The 15,740-nt window shown below is 41.0% G+C and overlaps 1 protein-coding gene across 1 annotated transcript in view; it reads left to right on the top strand.

The window, feature by feature from the left end:
- Positions 1–738: 738 nt before the first annotated feature.
- LOC120439137 (Fc receptor-like protein 5) overlaps positions 739–15,740 on the top strand; it is a 31,709-nt gene continuing 16,707 nt past the window's right edge. Inside the window, exons 1-6 of the mRNA XM_039609863.1 lie at positions 739–913; positions 4,224–4,487; positions 4,610–4,888; positions 7,527–7,790; positions 7,913–8,191; positions 9,831–10,097. Coding sequence (XP_039465797.1) covers positions 4,813–4,888; positions 7,527–7,790; positions 7,913–8,191; positions 9,831–10,097 — 886 coding nt within the window. The 5' untranslated portion in view covers positions 739–913; positions 4,224–4,487; positions 4,610–4,812. The remainder of the gene's footprint in view (positions 914–4,223; positions 4,488–4,609; positions 4,889–7,526; positions 7,791–7,912; positions 8,192–9,830; positions 10,098–15,740) is intronic.

Here is a 15,740-nt window from a genome sequence, read left to right on the forward strand (position 1 = left end):
GCAGAGGAGGGAGAGGAGATCCAGTTTACTCCACAGAGGACAGCAGTGACGTCACAGTTCAGCAAACTGGTGAGTTTAAACATTTAATTTCCAACAAAACAACAATGTCTGTACAGGCATAGAGTGAGGAGTTCATTCTTTTTCTTCTTTTTCGTCTTCTAATTAATATTACAGATTAAAAAATTTGATTACCAAAAATGTAATTGCTTGTTATTGAAATTATTAAATCATGTGACATGCAGTCTAATCACTGGAGAAATGATGTCAAAAGTTATTGATCTGAACAGAAAAGTAAAATGTAATCATTTCAAATTGATTCATCTGTTTTGATTGAGATTTACAATTAAGATTTTAAGCTTGTTATATCAAAACTTTGAACTTTCAGACATTTTAAAAAAAACTTTTTTTTTTTTCAATCATCTTGCGGAGGAACCAAAGCAGAGTCAGCTACAGAGGTTTATCAAAATGTTAAAGTACTTGGGTCAAACGGCTGAGTGTCTGCACACTGAAAGAATCATTATATTATATTATATTATATTATACAAGTACTATATAATATTTTAGTTGCTTTTAAACATTCCTGCACAACAAATCAGCATTAAAATAATTATGATAAAAACCTGCTTCTGCATGTTTTTCTTTGTTAGTTCGTAACAGGATCGATGTGAAACTGCAGCACAGCTGGTCTCAGATATTCACTGGTGAGACAATCACTCTCAGATGTGAGATTCAGGAGGTGAAGGAAAGGTGTGGAAATATGAATGGACAGCACCCAACACAAACAGCCCTCCAACATCCAGTGAATACAGGATCAGCAGAGTTTCAGTGTCCCACAGTGGAGACTACAGATGTCGGGGTAGCAGTGACTATCTCTTAACAGGATGGAGTGATGCCTTCACACTGACAGTTTCATGTGAGTTGGACCATGATTCATGCTGACATTTAATGTTTTATTGTTTACATTTACATCAACTTGTTTAAAAACTCAAGCACAGCCTGTAATATTGATTGATTGATTGATTGATCCACAAAACAAAGGTTATTGTTCCATATCATTAGAACACATCAAATATTTTAATACACTGTAGATTGATTGATTGATAATACAAGGGAAATTGGGTTAAGGCTGCCAGCCTTGCCAGTGCCATCTTACCCTTCCCATTACACAAACGTCATGGAGAAGACAGGTCAGAGACATATAACAATGGAAAATGCACACCATGAGGAAAGATGAGGAGAAAAAAATAAATCCCCTGAGACTGAGCTCCAACAGGGAGATCAGTTTGAGAACAGAAAAAAACACCTCAGCACATGAATCATCACATCTCACAACATAGAAGACATAAGATTCAAAGGTGTTTGGAGGGGGTGGGGGGTGAGTGTAGGTCTGTGTCAGTGTACATGCTTATGTGTGTGTGTGTGTGTGTGTTCCGTGTTCAGCCGAGAGAAAGTGTCCCTTCACTCGGTCAGGCAAAAGTCAACAATCTTGTGTCGACGTGGGTGGTGTTGAAGGAGGGGGGAGAAAGTCACAACAACAGTCTTGTTATCTAAGGAGAATTTTTGTTATTCCCATCAGCTTTTGCCTTGAGCATCTAGCTGGCACCAGGGGGCCGCATGATATCAAAATCAAAACATCAAAAATCAAAATTTATTTATATAGCACATTTAAAAACAACAGTTTTGATCAAAGTGCTTCACAAATTAAAAAAAAATAAACAAAATAAGACAAATACAACGCAAGACGAGACAAACATAGAAACCAACCAAATGATAATCAAACTATCTTACATCAAAGCCAGAGTAAAAAGATGGGTCTTTAAACGAGATTTAAAAGACTGAACAGTCTCAGAAGAGCGAATGGCAATAGGGAGGTTGTTCCACAGTCTAGGAGCTACAATAGCAAAGGCACAATCGCTTCTGGTTTTCAACCTAGACTGAGGTTGCATTAAGAGCATCTGGTTAGAAGATCTTAGTGCTTTTGTAGGATTATACAAATGAAGAAGTTCTGTTAAATAGCTAGGGGCAGTGTTATATAAGATTTTATAAGTGAATAAAAGAATTTTAAAATCAATGCGAAATTTCACAGGAAGCCAGTGTAACTTGGCTAAAACTGGAGTCATATGATCATGCATTCTGGCACCAGATAAAAGGCATGCAGCAGCGTTCTGTACTAATTGCAACCGGTGAAGAGAGGAGTGAGGGAGGCCTAAATACAGGGAGTTACAATAGTCCAGTCTAGAGGTAATGAATGCATGAATAAGCTTTTCAAGGTCCTTGGGGGAGAGGAAAGGCTTAGCTTTAGAAATTTGACGTAGCTGATAGAAGCTTGATTTAACCACAGTAGATACTTGTTTCTCTAATTTGAAGGAGCTACCCAGGAGTACCCCAAGGTCTCTTACAACGCTGGAGAGGTAGCTAGCAAGTGGGCCAAGGGTAACAGTTAGTTGGTTCAATGGAATATGGCTGTCAAAGACAATAACTTCAGTTTTACTGTCATTCAAGGTTAGAGAGTTTTGAGATAGCCAGGTTCTCAAATCATGAAGACAGTTAAACAATGTATGCAATGGATCTCTGATATTCAAACCCAAAGGGAAATAAATTTGAATGTCACCATATGAAGATGGTAGTTGTTTTGGTTAGTGCGAACAAACTGCATCCAATTTTACAGTTGGTCTAATGTCTGTCACTGGTCACCAGGTGTCTCAATTCCAGTTCTTCTTCTCCAAGATCTTATCCATATTATGTTCAATAACAGTCTGAGTACTCACAGCCCTGCCCATCGTCTATCACGTCAGCCAGCCTTGTGGGATTTTGAACAGCTGAAGCCGCTTCTTGTTCTTCAATAATCCCAGGTCCGAGCCAGCTCCAATCAACCAGAACTCTATAATTGTGGTTCCGAATTTGTAGATGTCGTTCAATGTCCTCTATCGAGAGTGGCAAACCTGTTCTGGGCCACCATTCTTTGCAGTATGTGGGCCATGTGTAAGTTCTGTGCAGCCACGGGCCAGTTGCAGACACACTGCTGGCCCAGAACAGTTTCAGCTCTGGCCCCAGAGCCTAGTGTGTCAGCCTAGTGTGTACCTTAAGCAAGCCATGTAGTAACAACATGTGCTGGAACATAGTAGTGCAAAGGTAACAGGACGAAACTCTGTTCAGACAGTGAATAGACTGATTCTTGCACAGCAGTTTTCTACTCTCCCAGATTACTCAAAGTGCTCTGTACAGCATGCCATATTCACCCAATCACATACTTTCTCTAAACTGAGTGCTCGACATGCAGACTGGAGGGGCCAGGGATCAAACCACTAACCTTCTGATTAGTAGGTGACCTATTTCTTTAGGAGTGTGGGAGAGGTTTATCATTCTTATACCTAGACTATGTGTCCTCATCAGAGTTTATAAAGTCATTTTACTACTATTAAATAGTGCTATTTTAATAGTACTATATTAAAATAGAACTATTAATAGTGGTGTTTTAGTATTTTTAACTACTATCAAAAACATATTCAAAGTGATTGTTTGGGAAAAGGAAGATAGAACGCGTTGCACTGAACACTTATGGTCGGCCATCCGTGTCAAAATTCCCACATTCAAACTGACTGAAGGTTATTTTCATTGATATAATGTTTCCATTTTAAATAATTCATAGACCCACGTCAACTGCTAAATAACATTTTACATTGAAAATTCATGATAACGCTCACCAGACTCCAACAGAAATAAAGGCTGTTGTTCAGTGCACTGAAACTATTAAAATATTAATGAAAAGGGACAGATATGATGAGAAGTTTAAAACTGTTTAATCTGATATTTCTCTTTCAATAAATAATAAATCAGAGCGAGTTTGATTTTGTAACACAGTCCAATATGTCACATGCAGAGTAATTAGTCATTTCTACTAAAAGTGAATATTTAAAGTGTGATCAGTACTGTAAGAAATTTATTCCTGACACAAGTGACCCTCAAGCTCCCAGGCCTCTGGTAGAGGACCCGAACTTGAAAGATAGACTGCCCGCAGAGGGCAAGGAGGAAATTATATAATATAGGCAGGTAATGAATCAGAGGGAATTTGATTTTGTAACACAGTCTAATATGTCTGATTTGCAATTACTCATTTATACCAAACTTTTCAGTGAATATTTAAAGTGTGATCAGTACTGTAAGAAATATCTTCCTGAGACAAGTGACAATCTATTCTACTTTTTCCTGTAAATTAATTGCAGATAAACCCAGGGCCACACTGACAGCAGGAACAACAATCATACCAGTAGGGGGCAGTGTGACACTGACCTGCTCTGTGCAGAGCTCTGATGGATGGAAATATGAGTGGTTCAGACGAACCCAAAGAACCTATGAAGGTCAAATCAGAGATCAACAAAACAGAGATATCAGAGTATCTCAAGGAGGAATCTACAGCTGCAGAGGAACAAGAGGAAACCCAGTTTACTACACTGATAGAAGTAATGATGTCACCACTGAGATAACCTGTGAGTTCAGTAATTTAGTTTGAAATATACATTCACTCATGATTATCAAACATACAATGTTAAGTTTTCTGTGTTGATTTCATGTTTCTATTTGTATCTCAACTGTTAATATGTGTAAACAGTTTCCAATAAAGTTGTTGTAAAACAACAACCCAACTGGCCTCAGATATTCAGAGGTGAGACGATCACTCTGACATGTGAGGTGCAGGAAGGAGGTGAAACCACTGAGTGGGAGTATGAATGGAGAGGACCCAGGACATCCAAATGGTTGACGTGGAATGATGATTGGACATTCGTAGTTTCTGAGTCCAGCAGTGGAGACTACATGTGTAAGAGTCGACGCAGAGATGACTCATATTCTTCAACAGAGTGGAGTGAAGCCTTCACATTGTCAGTATCAAGTAAGTCATGTTTGTTGTGTGATCTCCATTTGACAAATGTCATAATGGTCAGCACAGGATGAATTCAATGGTCTACAAAGCATGTTCCATTGTTAGTCAGACAAAGAGCTGCAGCTGATAGTAGCCTCATTGTAGACAGACGTGCTGCTCCATCACCTGACGACAATAATGACAGAAATAAACAGAATGAAAATATAGTATAGTATCTGCACGTCATGTACAACCGGTAGATAGAGGAAGTGGCTGACATACAGAAGTCCTACCAGTGGCTGGACAAAGTTGGACTGAAAGACAGCACAGAGGCACTAATCATGGCAGCACAGGAACAAACTCTGAACACAAGATCCATAGAGGCTGCTCTACCACATCAGGCAAGACCCCAGGTGCAGGCTGTGTAAAGATGCTCCTGAGACAATCCAGCACATAACAGCAGGGTGCAAGATACTAGCAGGCAGGGCATACATGGAACGCCATAACGAAGTGGCCGGCATAGTGTACAGGAACATCTGTGCCACCAATGTTCCCTCTAAGCTGCACGCGTGCACAATTGCGCACTGCTGGCACGGTCTCTGCCCACAGAAAAACTGTGTTGCGCACAAAAAAAAAAAAAAAATCTAACCTGAATTGAAATTAAAATAAATACGTTAACAATTCATTTTGTTTTGCAGTGTGAGTCAGTAAGTGACCGGTGACTGGCTGCTCCAGCCAATGATGCGATTCACATTCGTATATACGCAGCCAATCAACGTCGTTGGCAGGCTATGACAGCGTCCTTATGTTCCGACACCGGTGTTTTAGCTAGCAAAGCGGCGTGGCTGATGTGGAGTGAAGCCACGTTAATGACAACAACCATTGGAGATGTGAGCAGGACAGACGGAACAATTAACGGAAAAAGTGTGGACTTTATACCAGTTTTTAAATTGTGTTGATAGGCCACGTAAAACCAGAGTTATGATAAAAAAAATGCAATGTTTGTTTTTTCCTTCTGAATACTATCGTTGTTTATATTTACTGCGGGAAGAAACGGTAAAAACAGCATTTTATAAGGAAAACGCTTAAAAGCCCTCTCCAACTGTGCGCAAAAACAAAACCAAAAAAAACTCCACCTTTTCCTATTGGTGGAAAAATGTACCATGTCGACCAATCAAAAAATGATATGGCATTTAGTTGTGCAGGAAGTGGGGAATTTTTAGGAGTGACGGCGGTGTTTTGAGATGTGAGAGATTTGCGATGTTCAGCGCACATCTTGTGTAGTTACTGTGTAGTGTAGTCAGTAGTTTTGTTGTGTGTGTCAGAACAATGAGGCGACTGCTGAATGTTACAGGTGTTACAGGAGTGATACATCTCCTGTTGTCAGGCCTGCAGGTATCAGGCTGTTGTTCTCCTTTATCTCATGGTGGACAGAAATTATTTTTGGAGTGGCACAAATAATTTGTGTGGCAACAAATTTGATGCAGAACAGCTGATTGTTCTGTAAATAGTTTGACATGTTTATTTAAAAAATTGCCTTGGCTGCATTTTTAGGTAAACAGCTGCAAAAAACGTTGTTTGCAAAACTCAGTTACATTTTTGAAAAAGTAACTATATAATTAATTGCCCAACATTGGCCATTATGTACTGTATTTTACAGACAGAGAGTTACAGGACTCCCAGACCACAGAGACTCATAGTCACAGCTTTAAAAAAAGAAAAAAGAGAAAGTTGTATTTTTAAAATTGGAGTTCCAGTTATTTTTACTTCCAATAGTGTTAACATACTACACAGGTCATTAACAAGATTTGTTTTTAATTTTCATTGTAAGTGGGCTAAAGCAGTTAATTAAAAGTAGTCTAATATAAATGTAAATGCTGTAATTTGATTATTTTAATAAACCATGTAACCTGTATGGATTAGATGCTGGCGTGACCACAGTGCACACGTCTGTTGTCGCTCACAGTGGTCCAAGGGATCCCTCAGGGAGTTTGTGTGTTCGCTCAGACACATGAAAAATTAAAGGGAACAATGTAGACTAATGACCAAGCTAAGATCCTGTGGGACTTCCAGTTACAGCTGCACAAAATGGTGGTGGCTAACCAGCCGGACATCGTGGTGGTAGATAAGCAGAAGCAGACGGCCTTAGTGATAGATGTAGTGATACCGAATGACAGCAACATCAGGAAGAAGGAACATGAGAAGATGGGAAAGTAACAAGGGCTTAGAGAAGAGCTTGAGAAGATGTGGAAGGTGCAGGTAACAGGGGTCCCAGAGGTAATCGGAGCGCTAGGTGCAGTGATCCCAAGCTAGGCGAGTGGCTCCAGCAGATCCCAGGAACCAACATCCAAGATCTCTGTCCAGAAGAGCGCAGTCCTAGAAACAGGTAAGATACTGCACAAGACCCTCAAGCTCCCAGGCCTCTGGTAGAGGACCCGAACTTGAAAGATAGACTGCCCACAGAGGGCAAGGAGGAAATTATATAATATAGGCAGGTAATAAATCAGAGGGGATTTGATTTTGTAACACAGTCTAATATGTCTGATTTGCAATTACTCATTTATACAAAACTACTCAGTGAATATTTAAAGTGTGATCAGTACTGTAAGAAATATCTTCCTGAGACAAGTGACAATCTATTCTACTTTTTCCTGTAAATTAATTGCAGATAAACCCAGGGCCACACTGACAGCAGGAACAACAATCATACCAGTAGGGGGCAGTGTGACACTGACCTGCTCTGTGCAGAGCTCTGATGGATGGAAATATGAGTGGTTCAGACGAACCCAAAGAACCTATGAAGGTCAAATCAGAGGTCAACAAAACAGAGATATCAGAGTATCTCAAGGAGGAATCTACCGCTGCAGAGGAACAAGAGGAAACCCAGTTTACTACACTGATATAAGTGATGATGTCACCATTCAGATAACCTGTGAGTTCAGTAATTTAGTTTGAAATATACATTCACTCATGATTATCAAACATACAATGTGAAGTTTTCTGTGTTGATTTCATGTTTCTATTTGTATCTCAACTGTTAATATGTGTAAACAGTTTCCAATAAAGTTGTTGTAAAACAACAACCCAACTGGCCTCAGATATTCAGAGATGAGACGATCACTCTGACATGTGAGGTGCAGGAAGGAGGTGAAACCACTGAGTGGGAGTATGAATGGAGAGGACCCAGGACACCCACACAGTGGACACACAATAATGATGTGACATTCAGAGTTTCTGAGTCCAGCAGTGGAGACTACATGTGTAAGAGTCGACGCAGATATGACTCATATTCTTCAACAGAGTGGAGTGAAGCCTTCACATTGTCAGCGTCAAGTAAGTCATGTTTGTTGTGTGATCTCCATTTGACAAATGTCATAATGGTCAGCACAGGATGAATTCAATGGTCTACAAAGCATGTTACATTGTTAGTCAGACAAAATTGTAGATTCATACAATTCAAGATATCAAAGATATGAAGGAAGGTATATAGAATTATGTATCAAAGAAAAAAATCATAAAAAAATTTATGTTTTATATTTTAGATTCCTCAAAGTAGCCCCCCCTTGCTTTGTTTATAGCGCTCCAAACCCTTGGCCTTCTCTCAATGAGCTTCATGATGTCATCATCTGAAATGGTTTTTACTTCACAGCTGTGCCATGTCAGTGTTTATTTGTGAAATTTCTTGCCTTCTTAATGGGGTTGGGACCATCAGTTGTGCAGAAGTCAGGTTGGTACACAGCTCACAGCCCTATTTGACAGCTGTTGGAATTTATACTATAGCAAGAACCAATCAGCTAAGTAAAGAGAAACAATAGTCCATCATTACTTTAAGAACTTCGGTCAGTCAGTCTGGAAACTGCTAAAACTTTGAATGTGTCACAAGTGCAGTCGCAAAAACCATCAAACGCTGCAATGAAACTGGCTCGCATGAGGACCGCCCCAGGAAAGGAAGACCAAGAGTCACCTCTGCTGCTGAGGATAAATTCATCCAAGTCATCACCCTCAGAAATCACAAGTTAACAGCAACTTAGATTAGAGCCCAGATAAATGTCACACAGAGTTTCAGTAGCAGACACATCTCTACATCAACTGTTCAGAGGAGACTGCACAAATCGGTCTTTCATGGTCAAATATCTGCTAAGAAACCACAACTAGGGAAAAGCAACAAGCAAAACTGATTTGTTTGGACCATGAAACTCAAGGAATGGACATTAGACCAGTGCTTTGGTTTGATGACTCAAAATTTGAGATGTTCGGTTCAACCTGTCGTGTCTTTGTGCGACGCAGGAAAGGTAAAAAGATGGTCTCTACATGCATGGTTCCCACCGTGAAGCATAGAGGAGGAGGTGTGATGGTGTGGGGCTGCTTTGTTGGTGACACTGTTGGGGATTTATTCAAAAAGGCACACTGAACCAGCGTGGTTATCACAGCATCGTGCAGCGATGTGCCATCCCATCCGGCTTGTGTTTCTTGTGTTTGATCGTTTGATATTTCTCATCATCTCTGTGAACTCCTTCAAGACTGTTGGAAAACCATTTCAGGTGACAACATCATGAAGGTCATTGAGAGAATGAGTGTGTAAAGCAGTAATTGAAGCGAGGGGTGGCTATGTCTTGTGAGAATCTACAGTGTAAATAGTCATGAAAATAAAGAAAAAACCTTTAAATAAGAACATGTGTCCAACTTTTTGTCTGGTAGTATATGTGTGTGCATGTATGTGTGTGTGCTTTTCGTAAGAGCAGATAAACCCACAGCCACAGTGGCACCAGAAAAGGCAGTCATATAGTCATAGAGTCTCTCCTCACGGTCTCACTGTTTTTCTCCATCTGTTAAATGAACACAAAATGATCTTTTATTTTGTGCAGGTCCATTCTAACTATAAAACAACAAATTTACCATTATTATGAAATACATATCTTAATATTTCTCTGTTGATTTTGTTTCTATTTTATGAATATTTTTCTGTGAACAGTTCTCAATAAGCCCACTGTGACCCTGCAGCCATCCTGGACTCAGATATACAGCGGTGAGACAGTCACTGTCAGATGTGAGATTCAGGGAGGTGAAGGAGCTCAGTGGACGTATGAATGGAGAGCAGCCAAGTTAAACACACCTCCAACATCCAATGAACACAGAATCATCAGAGCTACTGAGTCTGACAGTGGAGGATACAGCTGCCGGGGCAGAAGGGACTATTTCTTCTCAGAGTGGAGTGATATCATCACACTGACCGTGTCATGTAAGTTCGAGATGTTTCATCTATAATAGATAAAAAAATAAAAAGGCTTATTCTATGATATCGCTTTATATTTATCTTAGTGCTGCTCAACTTTCAGATGGCAATAAAAGTACTGTTTTTTTTTTCTTTGTTGAATAAAAGTATTCACAGTGAAAGATCCAGTACAGAACAATGTGTATCACAGCATCATCTTTGTTATCTGCCCTATCAACATCTACTGTACAGATGGTGAACCTGTCTTAGCACATCCACTAAGAAAAAAATATGTATTTGTCTAATTTATTATTTATTTCTTATCCCTTTATTCTTCGCCTCCTCTATTTCTATATTCACTGGTTTCTCTTCTGAGTCTCTGAGCATTTTTTTCCTGTGGCTCCACATGTGGAGTTTTACCTATTCCAGCAACTTACTGTATTATGGTGTAGTTAGTTCAGTTGTTTTTAGTCTAAATTTATTTTTAAATGGATTGCTAGACACACCTTTTTTAAATAGAAAATTTGGAAAAAGTCTGGCTTTTATTTAAAAATTTGGCTGGTGCTGGTATGATATATCATTTTTCTCCATTTACATTATTATTATTATTAACATTAACTCTTAGCAAAATCAAAGTACATAAAATATATCCACTAAATGTATTTAGGATTAGAAAGTGTTCATTTCTCTGCAGTAGAAGATCTGATTCTTCTAGAGTCTGATCAGTAAATTATGTCACACTTCAAGTATAACATTTACTATCATTATAACAAATATATCCCTGAAACAGTGAATTAAACATTAAAACTTCACATTGGAGCTCACGCTGAGTGATCTTTGTGAGTCATGATAGAATTACTGGTAATGAGACTTGAAATCCTTTAAGCCTTGCAATTTTCAACTCAATAATTTTAATTTATTCTACAACTATGTAGAATGAATTCACGATTCAGCATTTAGATGAAGACACAACAGCATCATTTTTGTTTAATCTGTTTAGCATTATGATGTTGAGCAATTCTTGAACTGGACTGTGTCAAATAAGACTGAAAGGAAACACTGAGTGGGATTATGAGTGGGAAACAAACAGCATGATAAAAGCTCCAAATCAAAATGAATACAGGATTAGATCTGCTTCATCATCCAACAGTGGAAACTATCGCTGTAAGGGCAGAATGAAAAGTTCACAGCATAAAACAACAGAGTGGAGTGATTCAGTCACACTGACAGTTTCTGACAGTAAGTAGAGTCATAGTTAATTTAACCTGGAAATAGAAACAGTTTGTAAAAATGTGTTTTTTTTAGTACATGTTGAGATATATGATCATGTTTAAATAGTTTAACAAAAAAAACAAAAAACACCCAGCACGCCCCTACGGGCGGTTTATCCTTCAAGCTCGGGTCCTCTACCAGAGGCCTGGGAGCTTGAGGGTCCTGCGCAGTATCTTAGCTGTTCCCAGGACTGCGCTCTTCTGGACAGAGATCTCCGATGTTGTTCCTGGGATCTGCTGGAGCCACTCGCCTAGCTTGGGAGTCACCGCACCTAGTGCTCCGATTACCACTGGGACCACCGTTACCTTCACCCTCCACATCCTCTCGAGCTCTTCTCTGAGCCCTTGGTATTTCTCCAGCTTCTCGTGTTCCTTCTTCCTGATATTGCTGTCATTCGAACCGCTACATCGATCACTACGGCCGTCTTCTCCTGTTTGTCTACCACCACTATGTCCGGTTGGTTAGCCACCACCATTTTGTCCGTCTGTATCTGGAAGTCCCACAGGATCTTAGCTCGGTCATTCTCCATCACCCTTGGGGCATCTCCCATTTTGACCTCGGGACTTCCAGGTTATACTTGGCACAGATGTTCCTGTACACTATGCCGGCCACTTGGTTATGGTGTTCCATGTATGCCTTGCCTGCTAGCATCTTGCACCCTGCTGTTATGTGCTGGATTGTCTCAGGGCATCTTTACACAGCCTGCACCTGGGGTCTTGCCTGGTGTGATAGACCCCAGCCTCTATGGATCTTGTACTCAGAGCTTGTTCTTGTGCTGCCATGATTAGTGCCTCTGTGCTGTCTTTCAGTCCAGCTTTGTCCAGCCACTGGTAGGATTTCTGGATATCAGCCACCTCCTCTATCTGCCGGTGGTACATACCATGCAGGGGCCTGTCCTTCCATGATGGTTCCTCATCTCCTCCTCTTTCTTGGGTTTCTGCTGCCTGAGGTATTCACTGAGCACTCGGTCAGTTGGGGCCATCTTCCCAATGTATTCTTGGATGTTCGTTGTCTCATCCTGGACTGTGGTGCTGACACTCACCAGTCCTCGGCCTCCTTCCTTCCGCTTAGCGTACAGCCTCAGGGTGGTGGACTTGGGGTGAAACCCTCCATGCATGGTAAGGAGCTTTCTTGTCTTTATGTCAGTGGCTTCTATCTCCTCTTTTGGCCAGCCTATTACCCCAGCAGGGTACCTGATCACGGGCAGGGCGTAGGTGTTGATAGCCCGGATCTTGTTCTTACCGTTCAGCTGACTCCTCAGGACTTGCCTGACCCTCTGCAGGTACTTGGTGGTTGCAGCTTTTCTAGCGGCCTCTTCATGGTTCCCATTTGCCTGCGGGATCCCCAGGTACTTGTAACTGTCCTCTATGTCTGCAATGTTGCCTTCTGGTAGTTCGATCCCCTCAGTTCCGACTACCTTCCCTCTCTTTGTTACCATCCGACTACACTTCTCCAGCCCGAATGACATCCCGATGTCATTGCTGTATAGCCTGGTAGTGTGGATCAGTGAATCGATGTCTCGTTCACTCTTGGCATACAGCTTGATGTCATCCATGTACAGGAGGTGGCTGACAATCGCTTCGTAGTCGGTATCCGTAGCCAGTCTTGTTAATGATCTCACTGAGGGGGTTCAGGCCTATGCAGAACAGCAGTGGGGACAGAGCATCTCCTTGGTAGATCCCGCACTTGATGGTGACTTGTGCTATGGGCTTGGAGTTGGCCTCTAGTGTTGTACGCCACATCCCCATTGAGTTCCTGATGAAGGCTCTTAGGGTCCTGTTGATCTTGTACAATTCTAGGCGTTCCAGGATCCAGGTGTGGGGCATTGAGTCATAGGCCTTCTTGTAATCAATCCAGGCTGTGCACAGGTTGGTCAGTCTGGTCTTGCAGTCTCGGCTGACTGTTCTGTCTACCAGTAGCTGGTGTTTTGCGCCTCTGGTATTCTTGCCAATCCCTTTCTGTGCCCCGCTCATGTATTGACCCATGTGCCTGTTCATCTTAGCCGATATGATGCCTGACAGGAGCTTCCATGTAGTACTGAGGCAGGTAATTGGTCGGTAGTTGGATGGGAACCAGTCCCTTCTTGGGGATCAGGACCGTCCGACCTTCGGTTAGCCATTCCGGGTGTCTCTCGTTAACTAGCAGCTGGTTCATTTGTACTGCCAGACGCTCGTGGAGTGCAGTCAGCTTCTTCAGCCAGTAGGCGTGAACCATGTCGGGCCCTGGTGCTGTCCAACTCTTCATACTGGAGACCCTTTCTTGGATATCTGCCACTGTGATGGTTACTGGACCCTGTTCAGGGAGGTCGCTATGGTCTGCCCTCAGATCCACTAGCATTGCCGTTATGGGTTGCGTCCTTCTCCCATATGCTCTTCCAGTATTGCTCCGTCTCCAGCTTTGTTCTCTTATTGTTCCCTTGCCACTGAGAGTACACCTTTGCTGGTTCTGTGGAGAACAGCTGGTTTATTCTCCTACCTTCTATCTCTCTGGTGTACCTCCTCAAGCGGCTGGCCAAGGCTGTGAGTCTTTGCTTGGCAGTTTTCAAGGCCTCAGGTATGGACAGCTTGCTGTATTTCTTATGCACCTTCTTTGTCGCGCCTTTCTGCAACTCCGTTAGTTGGCTAACCTCCCTCCGTGCTGCTTTGATCTTGCCCTCTAGCCTCCTTCTCCATGGAGGGTACTGCCCCTTGTGGCTGTTCAACTTGTAGCCAAGCATCTCACTGATCACTGCTGCCGTAGTGTAGATCAGCTTGTTAGTGTCGGTAATCGTGGTTGTAGGTATCGTCCGTAGTGCTGCATTAACATCATGAAATAAAAACATGAAAGTAACAACACTAACAATTTAACAACTTTTTTTATTAAACACAATGTGCTTTTAAAAAGGCACAGATAACGGAGCTCAGTGATAAAAAAGTGCTTCATAAATAAAACAAAAGAAAAAGACTCCAAGGGTCTCCATCTCAATTCTAAAATTAAATAACATTTTCAGTATTAACAGCAATTGCAGCTATTAGAACATTGAGGCATTTAACACTTACTGTACCTTGACAGCTGCAGCTCACTTATTTTAAAAATACATAAAAAAAATGTACTGGTTTCCACTGCTGTACTTCATAGGTAACAAACATCAAGGCAGTGCATTAAGATATTAGGCAACAGAACGTTAAACGTGAATAGTCCACGAAATGAGCAGTCATTTACTTTAAATTTGAAGTAGAAGAGCCAAATGATTAGGAAAAAAAAAAAAAAGCTTCCTCAATACTCAGCTCAACAAGTAGTCAATTCTGAGTGATTCACTCATTGAACAAATCATTCTTCAGCATCAGTAGACGACCTTTCAGTGGTTTGTTGTCCTCAAGGCTCATCACAACCTTCTGGATAAATGTGAATGTAAGCTCAAGTTTCTTTGGGTATTGTAGGTCTAGTGCATAGATGTACCCAAAGAGCAGGAGAAATGAGTCAGCCAGATTTGTGGGACCATTCACAAGTATTTCATCCTCAACGACAATGCAGATGCTTTCGGGACTGAAGAGGGCCGAATCAGTGGTGTCATCCGTGACAACTGTCAGCAGAGCCACAGGAGTGACAGTGAGGTCTGGACGATCTGCTGACTGCAAAACACAAATAATACAACAATGAGTTCAGCCCCTCAAGGACACAAATCATGCTATTGATTAGAGGTGTGAATCTTCATAAGTCGCACGTTTCTTTTAAGATTATAATGTCAACGATTTAATTTGATACATCATGATGCATTACAATAATCTTAATTTGGGTTTGGTTTCCAAACATATGCTTAAATAAATGTTTTCAATAATAAATATATGTCAAGATATCTGTTTTAGTTATTTACCAAACATTTCTCTGACCACAACATGGCACCTCCAAAAAAATAGAACACTTGAATTTTAAAAGGGAGAGAGTTTTTATCTGTGGATTTGTTTTTGTTTAATAATCTTTCAACTATTTTCATGTTTTCTGGTTTATGCGTAACAATCTTCTTGCAATCTTATTCAACAATAGTTGATATATGGGAGAAAACAAGTCAGATGAGGACAGTTTTGAACCTCCTTCCTGATATACACCCTGGTTCTCCTTGAGTTCTGAGTGATATATTCGACTGAACAGCTAGGCAAAGGTGTTGGTGCTGAGGGCAGTACACTTACATCACAAGTCCTGAATAACGTGGAGGCATCTTCACGCAGGTACACAGGAAGTGCACCAAGGACGAGGGCCCGTCTTGTATTTACATCACGCTGTTCCTAGATGAACATACAATATCTATTAGAATAGTATTTACACAAATGCAGAGTAAAAACAAAGTGTTGGATAGCCATGTTCTGATTGTCATTGTTATAGATCAGGGGTGTCCAAACTTTTTGTGTAACGGGCTAAAGA

This window comes from Oreochromis aureus, linkage group 3 (assembly GCF_013358895.1).
Source record: "Oreochromis aureus strain Israel breed Guangdong linkage group 3, ZZ_aureus, whole genome shotgun sequence".
Classification (NCBI taxonomy): domain Eukaryota; kingdom Metazoa; phylum Chordata; class Actinopteri; order Cichliformes; family Cichlidae; genus Oreochromis; species Oreochromis aureus.